Below are 21,320 nucleotides of genomic sequence, written 5' to 3' on the forward strand. Positions count from 1 at the left end.
GTTGAATAGTAACCGTGAGAGGGTAAGAGTGCACACATTGGGGCAGTTAGCAGCCCTACTAAAGGAAGTAACTGGAGGTAGCTAGAGGTGACAGGACACAAATCCAACAGGGTTTTATGAACATTTGAATGAGTGTTGGAAAGACCTGGAAAGAAAAATAGAAGGGTGAAGAATGATGCCTTAGTTTTTGGCCCACATCTCCAGGTGAGCGTTAGTGTTATAACATGAAATTGGAAAAGAAAAAAGAAAAAGAAAAGAAAAACGGGTAAAGAAGATACATCACAGAATAAGAATTTTGCTCTGAAGGTCATGATCTGACAACAGCATAATGGAATAAGACTAGAAAAGAAAAGAAAACTTAAAACCGAGCCCTAGAGCGTGACAAAACCTAGGAGGAAGTAGTCTGAGGTTCCCAATGAAGGATCCAGAAAATAAGAACATTGAAGGTTAGTTGAGGACGTACTTCAGGACAGAAGTCCTAAATGCCACCTGCATATTTGAGTACTACTTAGTTCCATTTACCAAGAGAAGAATCACAGAGAGAGAGATAAACAATCTGTAGACAATGGCATAGGTTTGGGTTGGAGGTAGCTGAGCTACAGGGGCTTGGCCCATCCACACCAGATCAACAATAGGTCTGATAGGATGGATCCAGCAGCAGAATCCCTCCAAGGTTCAGGGACATCATTAAATAAGGATCGGCAAGAATGTAAGAGCTGAGGAAGGGGAGATAAAATATCCAATGAAGAGATTTCACCTGGACATGATGTAGCCCTTGCGTCGTGAACTCATTCCAGTAGTGTCTACCTCCATAAGACAAAACTGGGGCTACCAGCATTGCATTATGGATAAAGAAGGAGCCCATGAGTCATCGCCACTTCCAGACAGACCCTTTGCAATAACACATCTTTAGGAATGGTGTCACATTCTTCAGTGCTACAACCATAGATCTGTTGTCTGTGTTCCACTGAGTGACTTCCTATCCAGCTTGAACAAGTAAATCTAATTAAGCTCAGTGGGCCACACACAACAAAGAAGAACAAGAAAGATGGAAAAGACAGGGTTCATTGGGAAGAAGTGGGAAGAGTAACAGTGGATGACAGGGAAGGGTGTAGGAGGGGATGAGGGGTGAAAATGACAAAATTTGTTATACAACTGTGTAAGACTGTCAAACAATTAAAAATTAGAAGAAGTAAAAAGGATTAACTCTGGGGGCTGGGGATGTAGCTCAGTTGGTAGAGGGCTAGCCTAACCTGCAGCAAGTCCTGGTTTGATCCTCAGTACAGTGTAAAACTGGGTACGCCTGTAATCCTAGCACTAGGATGTAGAGGTAGGAGGACCAGCCATTCAAGGACCTTGGCTACTTCCTGTTGCTATATAAGGAGAGAGGAAGAGAAGGAGAGAAGAAGAGAGGCAGGAAGGTGAAGAGAAAAGGGATGGATAAGGCCAAGATGAACCAGTTATTCAAGAAAGCACCCCAGTGGGAAGGGAGAGAGACCAGGGGGACACGGAACAGCAGCTAGAGTCAGGCTCCAGGGCCAGGAGGGAGGGACCGAGTGTTCCAGAGTATGACAGGCTGACCCTCGGTGCCTAGAAAGTCCACAGAGAGGGAAAGCAAGCGTGTGTACACATGGAAGGCCTTCTGTAATCATCTGCTGAATGAACAAATGGCTAGTATGAGAAAGGGAAAACCAAAAAAATAAAAAAATAAAAATAAAGAGAAAGGGAAAACCAGATTTTGTCTTAAAAAAAAAAAAACCCAACACCTAGATAGGCATGCCAGAAATAGAAACCCCCAAAGTACAAGATGCTCTCCCCAAGCCTTGGAAAGTGGTTCTCCCTGCTGTGCAGTTTTAATGCTGCAAGGCATCAAAAGTGATGCAAAATTAATGCAGAATTAATATTTTATCAGAAAACTTTCATTTCCTTCAATATGTGCTTTGAAATGTGTACTTGCTTTAATGTTATCGCTAATGTTCTCATGTTCATGAATTCTATAAATAAGAAAAAAACACACAAGTTAGGGCCCGACTTACTTAAAGCAAGACTTCCTCAGAAATACACTCAGGCAGAAACACCATTGGAATCATTCTGCTTCTTACGCATTATCTTATACCCCACACTTCAAAGATAAAAATGCAAAAAAAAAAAAAAAAAAAAAACCTCTCAACCAGTGATGACTGTCAACTTTGTTGCCCCCTTTCCGTGGGAGAGAAAGCCCTCCAGGCTGCTCTTCAGACAAACTCAACAACCTTTTTTAGGACTGAATCCATACAACTGCTCCTCTTCCTGGATCTTGATTTAAAAGCAAGCAAACAAACCAAAAGCCCTTCCATTTGTATGGGAACCTCTGACAGACTGGTTACTATGTGATTGTGAGATTAATTGTAAAAGATATAAAGTTCAATGCACAATACGGAAGTAACTTGTCTTCAAAGAGATTTATTAATAGAGTTACAGTGTTGTTCCATAGACAGCAATGCTAAGGTCTTGAGGAAAGAGTGTCTCTGGTCCTGACGGGCAAAGGGGATTTGGGGATTACTTGGTCTTACGCATTTGTGTGGGCTTTCCATATCTTGTGACCTAGCCTCCATGCTAGGAGTCACAGAAGAAGGAAGGCAATAAGTAAGAAAATAAAGTTATGACTCAGTTACTGTGGGTGTGGTCAAGAGGAGCCTGGACTTGCTGGAATTTGCCAGAGGATACTGCGAGGCCACAGTAGTTTGGCTGTTCTTTGCCACTATGCACCTGAAGAGAGAGATGGGGCTGTGGGGAGGCATGGCCTGTTTCTTGAGAACAAGAGAGAGTGTGTGAGGCAGCTGGAGCGTCTGTGATCTATTCTTCATCCGTAAAATGGGGAGCTAGCGACCAGTCATGGCACCAGTCTCCGAGTGCCCAGGGAACAGGAGTTCTGGGCTTTTCCCTGTGAAATCTGTTGGCTGGTAACCAGAGCTTCTTGCTGGTCTCGAGATGCTCAACCTGAAGGAATGTGGAGATGAATCCACCTGGGAGGCTCTCTTCTGCAGCGGGCAAGTTTTCTGCAAGGGGACTAAAAGCCCTGTGTCTAATTATCTTTTTCTTCTGGTCACCTAGATTTCTAGGCTCTTGTCCCAGATTTCCTGTGCCTGGCAGTGTCCCTTCCCCCCACCCCAGGTTCCCTCTCCAACTGAAACCCAAAACGTAAAGCAAAAATGTCCAAACAGGACACTTGAATAAGGGACCTCAGGTGATGGGCAATTCACATGTTTGTTTGTCCCATTGATAACCAAAAGGGAAAGTAGTGTGAGAACTTTTGCCACATCACTGAAGGGACATTGCCTGGAAAGCGGCCATCTGTGGCAAGCACCTCTCAGTAGTTTCTATCTCTTGTTGGCAATGTTGTAGGAGCAGGGCTTCAGCAGCACAAGTATTTAAAGACAATAAAATACAAACATTAAGGCCTAAGGTATGGGGACTGGGAGAGAATGGTTTGAATATAGGAGCCTGGTGAGACAAAAGTCTGGTGTAACTGTGTAACAGCGGCCAGTGATTTTGTGCTGTTGCCTCCTGATGAACTCCTGGCTGCCTTTTCAAATGTCTGCAGGAGGAATAACTATTCAGGCCAGAGAATGCAAATGGTTGTCGATACTATGTGAATATGCACTTTCCAAATCGCAGTCTCTTCTTCATCAGGACTGTCAGAAGGAAGGGAACTTCATCAGCTCTGTGTTTCTGCAGTCTGCCTGTTTAAAGACCCGTCCCTGCTGATGCTCCTGTTGTACCCACTGGAGAGGAATTTAAATTGCATGTCACTTTCAGAAACCAGGGAGAATGACCAATTAGAAGCAGGGAGGGAAGCATGCAGAGTTACTGCTTTCCCTGGAATCACCCACGCTGCCTCAGGTGGAGCATCTGACAGCCGGGCAGGTGAGGGGAGCCCCTGCCCTGTGACTAGCCAGAGGGGAGTGCTAATGAGGAGCAGAAGGCTGCTGGAGGAGTCTCTTACCAGCAGAGAGAGGATTTGACAGAGGGATGAGGTCACCTAATTAATCTCTGCTAAAACGGGAGCGCTTAGGTCTTGTTTTGTTTTCTTTCTATAAACTCTTAGCTCCCCCTGAGACAGAGAGAGTCTTATACTTTCATTGCATGCTGCTTTCTATATTTTGAGAATGGTATATGCTCAGAGGAAATTTAGAAACCACAGGGGATTTGAGCCATGGGACTAGAAAGATTCAGTCATATCTTCACATTCAAAGGTTATCATTGTTAACATTTTATTCTTACAGATTCTGATTTTCTTCTCCTGGAGACCTTTGTGCCTAGTATTATAAAAGATGGTCCTTGATAAAGAAACTGGCTTTTCTGTGGACATGTATATCTCCTAAATCAAGCGCAATGCAGAAGGAGTGTGAAGATGGTGTTCTTCTCACCTTATTACCACCATGAAAGTTAGGTTTCAATCCCTTCCAAAGGTTGCCAGGACTGTCTCTCTCCATTCCATGCCTGCTCGGCCCCATGCCACCTCCAAAATCCACATCACCAGCTAATAGGGGACTTTACCACCATCGGGGATTCCAAGGCTTTAAAACAAAAGGGAAGGAAGACAATCTCAATGTGCTGTATTGCTGCTGGCTCTAGGCACCCGTTAAGATGGTCCATTGATTGAAGGAGTCCTGATAGGATCTGGGAACTGATGAATGTCTCGCAAGGTCTGTATGCAAACTTCCAGGACGTTAAGTTGTAGTGGGAAATGGGAAGCAATACTGCCTTCTGCAGTTTAGATTACTGTTAGTGTTGGTGGCCTGATCTCCATTTGCTGGCTTAGGTCTTTTAGGTGACTGGCAATATCCAGTCAATTTGACTTAGAAAATGGCAATTCCAATGGGATCAAATTATTATTCTTTCCTGGCTAGGTCCTAGAACAAAGAAATCAGTGGTTAGGACCACAGACATTGAACAGCAAAAAAGAGAATTGTACTTGTGGCATTTTAGACAAAAACACAGTCCCTGACTGTACATTTCACCAGAATGGAAATGCCACAAGGTTGAAGAATAAGCCATGCCAAGCCTTTAGGAGTAGAAGATTTCCTCAAATGTCTGTTCTTAATTGCAGGGCAGCTCCCCAGCTTATTTTCTCAGATTTTCTGATCATCTTCATCCATTTTCAAAGCATCCATGTCAGTCAGTACAAAATGCAGTAACGTACTAGATATCCTGTTAGCTGATCATTTTTAATGATTAAAGTAATTCTTTGAAATGGGTTGAATTTAAATTTGATCTCTTTAGAAAAAAACTATTTCCTAAATTTAAGAAATGAATCTTTGTAGCCTTTCTTCATGTTTCTAGTCAAAGTTACTCATTCTTATAAAAATAAAATGTTGTATTATAGGTTATCACTATTACACTTGGTTGCCACCCAGGGGTTCAAGGTAAATCCCTATTGCACACCCAAAATGCCATAAAAACACTAAACTGGAAACTACAATATATACACAAAGGACATATAGTATAAAAAAGAGAGAATAAAAATACAAACATGATGTGGGAGTGTCATATATCAATCTGTTGATTTCATTGGTTAAGCAATAAAGAAACTGCTTGGCCCTGATAGGTTAAAACATAGGTGAGAGGAGTAAACAGAACAGAATGCTGGGAGGAAGAGGAAGTGAGCTCAGAGAGACGCCATGCTCCCCTCTCCCGGACAGATGCGATAGTTCTGCTCTCTGAGGCACACGCGATGAAGCTCCGACCCAGGATGGACGTAGGCTAGAATCTTCCTGGTAAGCGCACCTCGTGGTGCTACATAGATTATTAGAAATGGGTTAAGAGGTTGAAACTAATGGGCCAAGCAGTGTTTAAAAGAATACAGTTTGTGTGTTGTTATTTCGGGGCATAAGCTAGCAGGCGGCCGGGGTGCTGGGGACGCAGCCCCGCCACTCCTATTACTACACAAACCAAGTAAAATAAAAGCAAAAATAAAACTAAAATATAAGATAGAATAAAAAAGGGGGGAGCCCAGACATATTATGAGACAAGAAACCTCCAAAGATGCCATTGAGTTCAGTTTCTATTGGCCATCTATTGCTGGACATGCAGTCTACTCTTAAGAGTAGTTTGTTTTCCCAATGAGACTCCCTTGGAGGAAACTAAATTTGAGTATAGCAGAGTATCATTAGGAGTCATTTTATTGCTATTTTTTGTTGTTTGTTTGTTTGTTTTGTGTTTTAGAACAGTAGTATTTGGTTTTATTCTGAGATTGGGATGTCTAATCTCAGATCCATGTCCACCAAGCAGTAACAGTGTCAGAGTATGGGTTCCATCACGTGAAACAGTCATTAAGTCAAATCACAGACTGGTGGTTTACTCCCACAAACTTTGTGTTACCCTTGCATGGGCATATCTTGGCAGCAGGACACCATTGTGGATCAAGCAGCTTTGTGAATGGGCTGGTGTTCACACTTCTCTTTCAGTAGCAAGCAGACTACCTTCCTGTAACCAAGACGCTAAACCACAGAGGAGAAGGCTCTATGTAGGGAACAGCTTGGCTTCTCCATGTTCAAAGAGTTGTGTAGGTGTTGTCTACAGCACTGGAGCCTTGCTGTCAGCATAGGGAGGACAACCTATACTATAGTTCAGTCAACAACATGGGTTATTTGGGGGTTCCCTTGGGACCCCTTTGACTAACAGCTCAATTAAATGCAACCTGCACCTGGTATTAGAAGCTTCATTTGGTGATGAGGTGTTCAGTTGGGGCTTTGTCACCTCCATTATTTGGTGATTGTACCTCAACAGTTTTCATGTATTTTAGAAAGTTTCTACTGCATTAGGTTTCCATACTACCCTCAAGTGCCCCCCCCCCAATTCTCTCCCCATATCCTCTAGTCCATACCCTCTAACTGCTTTTCTTTCTTCCTCCCACTTGATCTTCCCACTCCAGTCACCCATTTCATTCAGAACTATCGATTCTCTTTTCTTTCTCTGTGGAGATCTATCTGCTCCCCCTCCCCAGTCCCTTACTCCATATCTAAGCTCTGTGGCTCTATGGATTGTAGCTTGGTTATCATTGACTCAACAACAGCTAATATCCACATATAAGTGAGTATATATTATATTTGTTTTTCTGGGTCTAGGTTACCTTACTCCAGATTTTTTTCCCCCTAGACCCATTCATTTACCTGTGAATGTCATTATTTTAACAGTTGAGTAACATTGCATTGTGTAAGTGTACCACATTTCCTCTATCAATTCTTCTCTTGGGGAAATCTAGGCTGTTTCCAGTTTCTGACTATTAAGAATAGGGCAGCAATGAACATGGCTGAGCAAGTGACTCAGGGTGAAACATCCTTTAGTTACATGTGCAAGAGGGATATAGCAGGATTATGAGATAAATAGATTCCCATCTTCCTGAGAAACCATCACACTGTTTATCTTACAGTCCCTGTGAGTTTGCACTTCCACCAACAATAGGTGAGTGTTCCCCTTACTCCACGTCTTTTCCCAAATTTTTCACTTGTTTTATGATCTTGACTGTTCTGACTGGCGTAAAATGAAATCTCAAAGTAGTTTTGATTTGTATTTACCTGATGACTGCGGATGTTGAAGGTTTCTTTTAAATGTTTCTCAGCCCTTTGTGTTTCTTCTTGAGAATTTTCTGTTTAGATCTATACTCCATCTTTAAATTTGATTAGTTTTTTTAATATCTAGTTTTTCAAGTTTGTTGTATATTTTGGATATTAGCTCTCTATCCCATGTGTAGTTGGTAAAAAAAAAAAAACTTTCTGCATTCTATAGGCATCTGCTCTATCTGAATGACATTGTCTTTTGCCTATGGAAGCTTTTCTGTTTCATTCATTCATACTATTCATTTATTGATTGTTGATATTTGTGTCTATGCTAATGGTGTCCTGTTCGGAAAGTCTCTTTCTGTACCAATGAGTTCAAGGGAATTCCTTGCTTTCTCTTCTATCAGTTCCAATAAATCTGGTTTTATATTGAGGTCTTTGACCTGTTTGGAGTTGAGTTTTGTGCAGTGTGATAAGAATAGATCTAAGGGTATTCTTCTACAGGCTGTTGTCCAGTCTGGCCAGAAACATTTGTTGAAGATGGTGTCTTTTTTCCAGTATGTATTTCTGGTTTCTTTATCAAAAATCAGGTATCCATAGGTGTGCAGATTTATGTCTGTATCTTCAATTCAATTCCAATTGATTAATGTGACTGTGTTGTGCCAATACCATCCTGTTTCTATTACCATAGCCTTGTAGTACAGTTCAGATCTATGTTTGTATCTTCAATTCAATTCCAATTGATCAATGTGGCTTTGTTGTGCCAATACCATCCTGTTTCTATTACCATAGCTCTGTAGTACAGTTTGAGGTTGGGTAGAGTGAGAACTCCAACAGCTTTTTGATTATTTAGGATTGATTTCTGCATTGTTTTAATTTGGCCTATATTTATGTTACTTTATCTTTTTCCCTTGCAGATTTTAATATTCATTCTTTCTTTGTTCTCTGCCTTTAGTGTTTTGATTATTATGTGCTGATGGGAATTTTTTCTGGTCCAGTCTATTTTGTGTTCTGTATGCTTTTTGTACCTTGATTGACATCTTCTTAGGATAGGGAATTTTTCTTCTATGATTTTAATGAAAATTCTTTTTTATCCTGAGTTTATTCTCCTTTGTCTAATCCTATTGTTCTTGGGTTTGGTATTTTAATAGTGTCCTAGATTTTATGCTGTCTTTTTCTTTTTTCTCTTTTGATTTAACATTTTTCTTTGACTGAGATCTCCATTTTTTTCTATCAAGTCTTCAGTGTCTAAGATTCTCTTTTTATCTCTTGCATCCTGCTAATGAGGATTGCCTCTGAGGTTCTGGCTCAACTTCCTAAAATTTTCACTTCCAGATTTCCTTCAGTTTGTGTTTTTTTATTGATTCTATTTCCATTTTCAGGTCTTGAACTGTTTTGTTCATTTCCTTCCACTCTTTGTGTTTTCATAGATTTCTTTAAGGAATCTGTTTATTTCCTCTTTGAGGACCACTATGATATTCATAAAGACTATTTTAAGGTAGCTGTTCAGCTGTGTTGCCATTCTCTTTCTGGGCTTTAGTGGAGATATATTGTCCTGGCAGTTATTGATTGTGTTTTTATGTTGACATCTAGGCATCTAGGTTTGGAAAGATTGCAATTCTAGATGCTGATATCTGTCGTTGGGTGGTGTTTTATTCCTTAGTTTCTGATGTCCTTTCTGTTTTTTAGGAGAATGTGGTGGCTGTGTGTTACCAGGCAGGTAGGGAATTCTTCTGGAATTCTGATTGGTGTGGTCATTTGGTAAATGTGTTTCTAAGAATTAGAAGCTAATACTTAAAAATAGGTATGGGCTGGAGTGGGGGCTGGGAGGGCCTACAGGAGAATGGAAAGCAGGGTTTCCACAAAGGTCTGCTTAGTGCCCTAGAAATGGGACAGAAAGTGAGGAGAGACCACAGCAGGTAGTCCGTTACAGAACCGGGGGTTTAGATTTGGAGGAAAGTGGGGAGAGGTGAGGATCTTCAGTTTCCCTACCTTCTTTGGCTGGCCTGGCTGGTGTGTTTCCAGGGAATCCTACAATAGATCTCAATCTACATAAAACAAATAATAAAGAAAACAAGAGCTTTCTTAGTTAGAAAAATGAAAAGAAAAATGTACACAGTATCAGAGCCGCAGACAAGAGTGAGGATTTTGGATCCATGTGTGCATGGGTACATGGGCAGGCTAACTCTGGCTGTGCAGTGGGCTTGCAGAGGAACGCATTGGAACTGTGGTATGCTGGAGGACACATAACAGGAAGAACCTGGGAAGCAGAGGAAGGACAGGGTTCAGGGATCTCTTGGTTAGCTAGGACTTTCCTCTTAGAGTTCACCAGGCTGACGGACCAGCTGGCACTCTGATTCTACAGGAATATGGCCAAAGCACCACTAGAGAATCAGACTTGCTCTCCTGCCTCTGTTGGCTCTCCCTACACTACCACTCTGGGTCTGCAGTGTGCTGACATTTACCTTGCAAGGGCCTTAAATATCTCGTGTGATTGTACAAGAAGCCGGGTCCCCACTCTCATCCATGCAGCTTCTACTCTCAGAAATGTAGGAATCTGAAGTAGACTATAAGGAGGTCTATGAAACACAGGCAAGTAGAGGTAGCATAAACAGAGAGAAAAACCTGAGTAGATGCCGACAGGAAGAGATGGATGGTGTGTGTGTGTGTGTGTGTGTGTGTGTGTGTGTGTGTGTTGGGGTGGTCCATGGACATATAACCAAGTATGATTAAAGACTACAGGCAAGAATGCAGTGGCAAGAAAGTCAGAAATTGGTGGAAATGAAAAAGAGAGGAAAGGTAAATGCTGGGCAACACACACTACACCATACCACACACATACACACACACCACACCATATCTCACACACACACACACACACACACACACACACACACACACACACACACCATCTGTCATCCTTAAAGCATCATCAACACAGACCTCTAACTTCTGTAAGTTGCATTTGAATTCTGACCTCAGGGTCTAGAAACTAGTATTTTAGGCCCAATTCTAACACTAATTGGCTCTACTCCTGGAACCAGTTTTCCTTACTTAAAAAAAGAAAAAAAAAAATGAGGGCAGCCATTGCTCCTTTAAAGGGCTCTTTCCAAATTGTAAGTGAGAACCAGGAAACCTCGGTAAATGTGAAAACCGCAAAAGCATCCCCAGTGCTGTCACCATGGCTTACAAGAACCGTCCTGCTGCTGACCGGCAACAAAGTCAGGTAAGAGGTCCCAAATCCCTCTGGAATGAGGCTTTAACATACAAGGGGAGTGAATTAGTTTAAACCCTTAAGAGGGGAAGCTGTATGTAAATCCAAGAGCAATGACCGATTTTCATAGTATTTACGTTTTTCCCCCTTTGTTTGGGTTGTTTTGTTTTCTGAGCTAGGTCTTCTTCTGTGCCAAGACTACCCTGGAACTCATGATGCCTCTGCATCTGTCTCCTGAGTGCTCTGATACAGACTTTTGCCATCATGCCCAGCTCCTTTATTCTTTGAGATGTTTCAAAGTATGACGTGGTCGTAAAATAATGGTTATTTATCTTTTGGTACTGGGATTTTAATCTTCCATTGAGAAATGGGCTTAAAGCTAATCCCCTCTGCCCCGCCAGGAGGCTATATTTAGTATCTCTAAAACCCTCCAGTTATGACCGAGGCCATGAGAACCCGGTCAGCATGAAGAGAAGCCCATCATGTTGAATGTTTGACAGGGAAGATCTGTTTTCCTGCTGGACTCTTAGTTTTGCATTTCTTGTTAAAATAATTGTTTTGGTTAAAGAAACCTTCCCTCTTTCTGTTTGATCATAGTTGCTGACAATTTAAAATTATTTTCCTCTAGACCATGCTTTTTATATTTAAAAATTATGGAACACTTATTGGTCTTAGAAACCAAGGGAAGAAGCATGCATCTTTAATCCTTTGAGGACTTTGGTTTAAATCTGGCTCAGTTTAAGCAAAAGCAAGTTTGATCTTGTTACCTGCCTCTCCAAGCTTTCAGGGTGAGCAATAATTACAAGGAATCCAAATCTCTCTATGATATGTAAGGGATATGAAAAACATTCCTTTTGAGATTTAATCCTTATAAACTGTTTAGTCATAGAACTGAAGGTGAGTTTGCTCACATTTTTTTTTTGTTTAACATTCTCTGTAGTGGATAGTTAGTATAATGTCTCTCTGTTTTATGATCTGAGCAGTCTTTGATAAGAAGTTAAGCTGGAGGCAGAAAGAAAGAAAGAAAGAAAGAAAGAAAGAAAGAAAGAAAGAAAGAAAGAAAGAGAGAGAGAGAGAGAGAGAGGGAGGGAGGGTGGAAGGGAGGGAGGGAAGTCACTAAAAGCTAATAACTGATTTACTAATACCAGCTGCCAAACAGCTTCTCCCCCGTAGTGACAGACACCATGTTGAGACCTCAGTAGTAGCAACTCAATGTGGTTGTCATTGATTGCCACTGAAATACTGTTCAAAGGTGTCATTAGTCATTGCCACTGTGAAGACCAGAAATTGTATGGCCTTCTGCGTATCACTCTCTTGGGACTTGTGAGTGCAGAACTTTCAATGAATCTTGGAGATTCTGCACTGGGGAGATGATACCATGCAGGGGCGTTTATTGGTAGAGCTGTAGGCCTGCTTTAAGGGTGAGGCCAGTAGTACTGGCTTTCTTCAGAGAGAAGAAACAGTCTCGCCAAATGAAGAATTGACACCGGACTCCAAATGCCAGTAAGGGCCTGAATTATCTCTAATGTTCCTTCTGGAAGTCAGGGATGTGCCTACTATTCAAGCATCATTTACCAAGCCCTACTCCATACTGAGCACCAAATTTCTCTTGAACAAGCATTGTATGAGCCCTGGCTTGATAACATGCTTGTTTCCCTTCTCTTCTTTCTAAACACTCTCCTTCCTTGGGACCAGCTAATGCTTACAAGCAAGGGTTTTTACTCCCAAACCAAAAAGCAGCAGGCCCAGGGCTCACCAAGAGCTCTAGTGTTTCCAGTGATGCTGAGAGACCAAAAAGCACTTTTCAAAAGCTGGATGATGTGCTGCTACTGGTCTGGCCTCAGTGATCCAGGAAGGGAAGCCATTAGCTCTGCAGAAAGATTCTTGCCAGTCAGATGCAATCCCAACTGTATGGCATGTAATGAAATATTTCAACTTAATCCAATCAGTTTTAATTTGTAAAATGAAACAGCGGCTGTGCTATGTGTAGAGAATAATTTTCACTGGCAAACTGAAATTTCATTACATGGCATCTGAAGCCAGTTGTAAAATCGAACATAGCGCATATAACCACATCAGACAGATCATTAACTTACATTGTTAATTTAACTGTGCAAGGGAGCCACTCTGGGCTGCTGAAAAGCAATCCCACCAGCTGCTGTGGCTTATGTAGAGCCCCTCTAGGGGTACTGTGCCCCTGAGACTAGACCCCTGTCCTCACAATACTTCCTGGCATGACATCCACATGGTACTTCCTCACTGTGTGTTGAGATAGGAGCGGCGGGGCTGCGTCCCCGGCACCCGGACGCCCGCATGGCTAGCTTATGCCCGAAATAATTACACGGAAACTGTATTCTTTCAAACACTGCCTGGCCCATTATCTGTAGCCTCTCATTGGCTAGCTCTTACATATTGTTCTACCCCATTTCTAATATTCTGTGTAGCCCACGAGCTGGCTTACCAGGGAGGATCTTAACCTGCGTCTGTCTGGAGCAGGAGAATCATGGCGACTCCTCGACTAAGCTTCTTTCTCCCAGAATTTTCTTCTGTCTACTCCGCCTACCTAATTTTCTGTCCTATGAGGGCCGAGGCAGTTTCTTTATTATTAACCAATGAAAGCAACAGCCAAGATACAAGACCCACCTCCATCAACTGTGACTCCATCATCTTTCAGCAACCCTGGAGATGACTGAGTACTCTGAGTACCTTAGTCATCTGGGAAGAGAGAAGCCCAATCCATAGAGGTGCATGAGGGTTTGTCCACATCACACACATCTTTGGTGAGAGCAAGGAGTCTTAGCGCTGTTTATGCTCCCAGTTGACTAGGCTGACATTCAGAGATGCTGTGTGAATACCCAAACCTCCAGACCTTACTGATCTCAGAGGCTCGATTTTGACGCTTCAGATCATCAGAAATCTATGTTCTTGTTCAGTAGCTATTATCGGGCACTTCTCATGAGCCTGGCAGCATTATGCATGCTAAAAACAGGCAAGTGAATAAGCTTGACATTGTGCCAAGAAAGGTTGCAATGGGAGCTACGAAGGAGAAAAGGTGCAAGGAAACTGTCAAGTGGGACCTGACTTCATCCTCAGATCTGAGAGGCTTTCTTGAGGAGGTAGCATATAAACTACATGCTGAAAAATAAGCGAGTTCAAGAATTAGAGCAAAGCGTTTCAGAAGGGGGGAGCCTCCAGGAGTGAAGGCTCTGGGGCTAGCAGGAAGGGCTCTGTCCCAGTAGGAGAGGACGCTGGTTGAGTCTTGATAGCACGAGTGGCAGAGGGTGGCATGAATATAGAATCCAGACATTTACAAGATGGAAGAGACAGATCAGATTGTACTGATCATTGAGAGGTAGGCAGTGCGAATGGAGGAGCATTAGGGATCCCTTCCTTGTGCTGGCAGCTGCAGGATCAAAGCCAATGCTTAGGAGTCTAGCAAGGATTTGTACAAGCAGCATGGTAAAACACAGATCTTTGATTCAGAACACATAAGTTGAAGTACTGTGGGATACTGGTTTGCCTAGTGGAGGGACCCAACATTGGGCAATGACTTTCAGTAGATTTATCAAAGTGATAGGGGCAGATCCAAGCCCAGGGAGCCTAAAGCGTTTGAAGGTTTATAAACAGCCTTTGGGGGAGTCATATTTTAAAATTTGTTGTTGTACTTCAGTTTTTTGGATTTTTTTTTTTTTGGTTTTTTGAGACAGGGTTTCTCTGTAGCTTTGGTGCCCATCCCGGAACTAGCTCTTGTAGACCAGGCTGGCCTCGAACCCCCAGAGATCCGCCTGCCTCTGCCTCCCAAGTGCTGGGATTAAAGGCGTGTGCCACCACCGCCCGGCCTGTACTTCAGTTTTTACATATACTTTTATTAAGCCGATTTTGGTATTATTGAGGCAGGATCTCATGTAGTCCAGGCTGGCCTCCAACACAGTATGTATGCAAGCATGACTTCTTCCTCTGGATTCAGAAGCACACACGACCATGGACCTGTTTCATGCTGTGCTGTGGCTTGAACCCAGGGCTTTGTGCCTGCTGGACAAGCAATATACCACTTGAGCTATATCTTCAGTCCTTCTGTTTTACAGACAGGGGCACACTCTGTAGCTCAGGTTGGCCCCACACTCATGATTTGCTTGCCTCAATTTCCCCAGTACTTGGATTGCAGATATGATGCATTGTGCCCTACTACAAGATGCTTCCCTCTGCATTAACTCTGTGCTTTGTGCTGATAACCAAGGAGGGTTGAAGGGGTTGTTGCCTTTCTAGTAAGAACTCAAGGCCTCCTGAGTACTGGACAGTCCAGTGCCATAGAGCAAGGGCTCCGATTCCCTCCCTGCACGGGACTCTTCTCATTCCCTTCATGTCCCCGTGTTCTCTCTCTACCTCAGCAAGGTCAGTTGTACCAGCTCTCAGGGACTCAGGCCACACTATTTGTCAGGCCAATATGTATGGTGATATTAAAAATGAAACAACAACTATTAAAGACTTTTCAGTATTAGAAGGCCGATAATTGCCTGAAAAAAAGTAAGTACACATTTTCTAGGTTCTATGAATTTGAAAAAAAAAAACTCTTTGACCACACCTTTCATTCCCATAGCTACTCCTGAAGTGGTGGAACCATGTCAAATGGCTCAAGGTAGCCTCCCCATGGCCCAGGTGTTCCTAGGAGCATTTTCAGGGCTCTGAAGAAGATGGGCAATGAAACGACACAGAGAGGGCGGGGAAGCTTTCACCCCCATCCAGTCCTATTCATTTGTCGTCTTCCCCTTCCTCGAGTCTCAGGAGGATGTCTGTGGTTAAGTGAGACACAAAACTACCTTGTGTCTAGGGCTGAGGGAGCTTTCACTGCTTCTGCTCTGCCTCAAACGAAGGCTGTTCAGCGAAGGACTTTCCGACAGAGTGGGGCTTTTTTTTTTTTTCTGTGTCCTAGCATCCCTGAACCCTTTGCTGTTCTTTCCTTTAATGCTCCCAATAGCTCCTGGACTGTTTTGTGATCCCGGTGGTGATTTTGCTCTCCTGGTTCTTCCTGCTGATCCGGTACAAGGCTGTGCATTTCATCGGCATCGTGGTCTGCATCCTGGGCATGGGCTGCATGGTGGGAGCTGACGTGCTCGTGGGCAGGCATCAGGGAGCAGGTGAGTCTTGGGGTGGTCACCAGGTCACTCATATCTGCGAGGGGGACCCCAGGGATACCAGGAATGTCAAGGGAACTAGGACGCCTAGGAACTGGGTTGTTCTGTGGCAGAGTTCGTGTTGTTCAGGTTTTTGCCCCGCTCCTAAAAGAGTAGCTAATATAAGGTCCTTGGTCCATATATCCTGGATGAATGTAGGATATAAAATTCAGAGATGTTCCCATAGTTTTTAAAAATGATGTCACGGTCTCTGTGAAGGAAGTTTTGAATGTCAGGGCTGTTGGCTCAGAACTGCTAGTTAAAGGTAGTGTTGACAAGTCAACCAGAAACTTAGTTACAAAGCCTTTCCCACTCCTCCCCACCCAGCCCCAGCTCTGGCAGGTCCGAGAAACACAAAACTTCCTACCTACTGGATGATGGTTGGTTTACAAGCCAGAGGATGGGTATTTACAATCTGAAGACCAGAGAAGAACGTGTCGTTTCTAGAGGATGGAAACGCCATCTCTTACAGTGATTGATTTTTATGGGTTTATTTTGATGGGACAAGCTGTTATATTGATCACAGCCTAGAGACTTCTCAGACAGAGTTTTGTGATTAAGTCATCAGATTCTTGTGAATATTCTGGGGGAACCCTGATCCCAGTAGTTTCTGGAAGGCCTTTGTCAATAGATTTCAAATCTTTGTGCTACAGAAAGAGTTTTAGAAGAGAAAAGAACGGCACAGCCTCCTCCCCGTCCCTTCGCTGTCACCAGAAGTGGACTAGAAAGTGCTTACCTCGAAAGCTCTTGGAACCGTCCTTTCTTTGAAAATGTTAGGTAGTGAAATGATTATTCAAATTGGGGCTGTGTGCTTTATGAGACAAGGCTGTATGAAATTTCTGGGACGATGTCACATACATTGCATCACAGAAGTTTGTAGCAAAAGTTACAGACCTTCTTCAACCTCCTTTATATTTGACCTAAGTGAACATCAGGTTCTGGAGGAGCCAAACAAGTTATCCAAGATCACAGCGCTGAGATGGGAGAGGCTAGACTCCTGGGCTCCCTGCTTTTAAGGCAGGTTTTCTTCCCTCCACATTGCTAACAACTAAAGCTACAAACGAGAATAAACAGGGAACATCCTCATTCTCCTGGACCTGCAGTCGGAAGGCTATAAATCCCTACCTCAGCAGATGGCTTAGAAATATAAACCCATTGTCTCCCCAGTTCTCCCTTGTGAACCCTTGTTCCATGGACCATTGAGAGATAGCTTACAGGCGGTCTGATGGAGTGCTTCGTAGACAGTCAGGTTTTGATAGAAATCTTTTCAGAACTCCGTAGATAGCAATCTGTGTGATATAATGTCACAGTTTGGCTACAGTTTCTAAGCTTTCTTGGCACTGTTTAAACACAGATGAAACAGAAGTATATGCCTTTATTTAGAAGAAATTTGGCTGTTGACCCTAGCCACTCATTCCGGTCATCTTATTCCATAGACAACCAAGCCAGCTGTTCCGGTAACTCCAAGTATTTTAGACTCCAAGAGCAAGTGAACTTTGAACTGATTTATTAGATTGCATACACTAATGTTTTCTGGCTCTGAAGTGGTAGGAAAACATTACCAGTTAAGAAAAGGACTACAAATCCATTTTGAGAGCCTTTCGTTAAGTGGTCACTTGCTGTTGTAACTGAAATGAAGACATGGCTCAAACATGCTGCAGCAGTTCCAGTGGACCCGCTTGAGGCTCACAGCGTTAGCTTTTGTGACATACAAAGCACCTGTGTAACCAGAATTACCTCTGATGACTGCAGAGCATTCTTTGTGCTGCTGAAATGGTGCCCAAGCAAATAGACCAAGGCCGTAAGCCCAGTGCAAATATGAAATCCAAGGGCTCTTTGGATACACATACTCTATCTCAATAAAGCATTCCATTTTGCAGAAATCTCAACTATTATATAAGCTATTTTTTAAAAAAACACATTGCTTTTGAAATCAATATAAGTTTAAAATTTGGCTGCGTTGTTGCTAAAATTGTCCCTCTTATTTCTGTCTTTATAGTACAGTGGGCTCAATGGCATTAATCAGCCAAGATCACCAGGCTTTTCTGTAATATTTTGGATACTCACAAGAACTTTAATGAATCATTCAACTCATATAAATTCTGACAATCACATCAAGAGCTTTCCAAGGAAAAGAGAATGTCTGACTTTTTTTTATTATATTGCTTAAGTCTTGTTTCCTCTTAGCTTAAGATTTCAACAGTTCTGTCCCCAAACATGGTGATTTTAGCTCAGTCACAATTACTTTGGCCTCATTATAGTTAATTGTTTTAATATTCTTTGTTGGCATGTTTCCTCTTCTGCACACCAGGAACTCCTCCTCCATTTGAGTCTGGGTGAAGGAAACTTCTCAGATGATATCAGGAACTGCATATAAAAAATAGGTCTAGGCCCAGAATGAGTGGTACTGATGAAACGCGCCCATCTTATTTGCCTACTGCAGACAGGGGTCAAGGAAGGCGCCCAAGCTCCTGGTATGAGAGGCCTCACTTTGACACCCATAGTGTGCCTGTCATGGGCATGGCTAGTCACCCACCATAAAAACTTCCTCTGCCATTAAGGTCTTCAAAAGTAGATTTCTTTTCCAAGTTGGTCAATAATAGCAGTAGACCTAATATGAAAACTCTCTTTTCACCATTTAGCTTCCCATCTGCGTAACAGGTCTCTCTGAAAGACCATCTATGCCTTTGCTGATGAGAGTGGTAGAGATATCTTGTAGATTGTGGGAATGTTGGCTGTGTTGGAGCATGGAACCATGGGCTGGTAAAACCCCAGAGATACGTCACTATGGCCTCCACTTTTCTAATTTGTTGTTATAAATGAACGGACAGAAGTTTTAAGAGGAAGGCAAAGATTAAAATCATTCCGTATTATAAGATATAATTCTCCTAAAAATAGCCTTTTTCTACTATATTTATTGCATAGTTTAGGTCACTTGCGATGATGTTAATTACCCATGGCAACAATTTATTATTAGCTATAACTTTGTATTTATTTCAAGGAAAAGAAAATACTCTAAAAGAGCCAGACAGCTAGATGAAATAAGATAAAAGTGATGTCTTTGTTGAATATGTCATGCTCCCAGGCACCATCTCATACATTGCCTCATTTTATCCTAATAACTCAGAAAATTTCTCATGTTTCATCCTCAAAAGTCAAGGTAAATTATGCAGTCCAGATGGAAAATCTTTACAGTTTTTTTCCTACTTAACTCAATTCTTATTTTTCTATAATTGTATCTTGTTTGAGAAATATGAAGGTGCTTTAAAATAGTTAATTAGAGTTAATGATCATCCTGGATTGCCCAGGATGGAGGATTGCTCAGATGTGAGGTTTTATAGCTATCATAGAGTCCCATGAAAACAAGAGAGTTAGTTCTCTGTTTAAAACTCCAATATATTTAAAGGTCCATTTTCATCAAAGGAACTAGCAGTCTTCCAATACTCCCAAATAATAAAGCTTATTCTTGAACTAGTAGCAAATTGTGATTTTTAGATAACCTTCTCCTAGTACCACACATAACAAATATTTATCTTAAAAAGATGTTTCTTGTAATTAAGCAAGAATTTAATATGAAAAACTATTTCTTTTCTGTTTGTTTTTCGAGACAAGTTTTCTCTGTATAATAGCCTTGGATGTCCTGGAACTAGTTCTTGTAGACTAGGCTAGCCTTGAACTCGCAGAGATCTGCCTGCCTCTGCCTCCCGAGTGCTGAGATTAAAGGCATGCAACATCACTACCCGGCCAGAAAACTAATTCTTTAAAAACAATTATGAAAGGTTGACTAGAACCCCTGAGCAATCTAGAGTGAGAATTACCCCACCCATGCAGACAGAGAACTATTCAAACAGAATGAAGATTAGCCCTTTAGAAACATCATTTATGAACAAGCCTTGTGACACAGTATGCTAAATATTTTGTGTACTATTTTATTCTTACAACAACAAAAAGAGAAAATAACATAAAGGAAGACCCTGTAGTTCATGACAGGTGTGGTTTATCCAGCTTTACCCAAATTGAAAGCTACCACATTTCAAAACATTGCCATATGAGGGGTCAAGACATTTTCGGTCAGATTTTGACACTGTGAGAATTTAGAAAAGTGTAGCATAGAGCATCATGGTGGAAGGGTATAGCAGAAAGGGGCTGTTTCGTTCATGGCATGCAAGGAACAGAGAGAGAATGAGAGGACAGACTGGGTGTCAATGTCCTCTTTAGGACCACGCTCCAAAAGAGAACTTCTTTCATCAGCCTACTACCTCATAGTAGTTCCACTTCTTGTCAAGAGTACCATGTGCTGGGAACCAAGCCTTCATAGGTGGGCTTTCAGGGGCATCTAACTCAAAACTGTAGCCCACGCTATATGCACATACATCCACTTTAAAGTAACTTTAAAACTAATAAATAGAATTATAATAATAAATGCTGTATAATATTTTGTCAATGGTAACTTTGAAAATATTTCTGAACTTGAAGTTGTATCTCAATTATATTATTGTCAGAATTTATCATTGAATAAATGAAGATACTGATAACTACATTTCATTTAGGAGGCCAGCCTACAGACTAGCCTCGAATGGCAAAGAATGGGTTTGAGGGACTTGTTGCCCTTCCAGAGGACCTGATCTGATTTCCAGCACTCACATCTGGCATCTTACAACTGCCTGTAATGCCAGCTACTGGAGATGTGACAACCGTGTGTGCACATGAATCAAAATAAATCTTAAAAGATAAATAACTCTACAAGACTACTCACCAAATACCAGTGTCCACTTTTTTAGGACTTTTAAAAGATAGACTGATGTTCCTCTAATTCTTATTAGGATAGTTCACTATAACTTAATTTTCAGGAATCCATTAATATAAAATTAATTGTATTAACTAAGAGTTCTATTCAGAAGCCATTCTATATTTAACTAGTACAACAATAATTGATATTCATAACAGTGACTTCATGTCATTACAAGAGTCTGAAATATTTCCTGAATGAAAAGTGACTTTAGAACGTGCTTTAGAATTTGGGGTATTGACTATGTTACATTCAAAGATTTTCATGCTTCAGTAGCTGGCACTTAAAAATGAATCAGTTGCTGAAGATTTCCCGATAAAGACAACCTTCGTTTCTCTAACAGAGGTACCCAGGGCTCCTTCCTCCAGGTTTGATTTCCTCATTAGGGCCTCCTTAATGTTTTCTGCTCATCTACTGAATAGCGATGGTAGCTCCTCGTGGACTCAAGGAAGTTTCATCGCTTTTCCAGAATCACATCTCAGCTTCGTCCCCTTGAGAGTAACTCTAGCAAGCTGTTGTCTTTTAGGGTCTCTTCCACTCTCCCCCCAACCCCGCCCAGGAGAGGGAAGTTGCTTGGAAAAGGATGATGCCATTAGCAGAGATAT

At 41.9% G+C, this 21,320-nt stretch overlaps 1 protein-coding gene across 1 annotated transcript in view; it reads left to right on the top strand.

Moving 5' to 3' along the window:
• The window catches only part of Slc35f1 (solute carrier family 35 member F1), a 425,287-nt gene that overhangs the window by 364,171 nt on the left and 39,796 nt on the right, over positions 1-21,320 (top strand). The window contains exon 4 of the mRNA XM_050138201.1: positions 15,731-15,890. Coding sequence (XP_049994158.1) covers positions 15,731-15,890 — 160 coding nt within the window. The remainder of the gene's footprint in view (positions 1-15,730; positions 15,891-21,320) is intronic.

Source organism: Alexandromys fortis, unplaced genomic scaffold (genome assembly GCF_014885135.2).
Source record: "Alexandromys fortis isolate MF-2015 unplaced genomic scaffold, M_Fortis_MF-2015_v1.1 scaffold_14, whole genome shotgun sequence".
Taxonomy (NCBI): domain Eukaryota; kingdom Metazoa; phylum Chordata; class Mammalia; order Rodentia; family Cricetidae; genus Alexandromys; species Alexandromys fortis.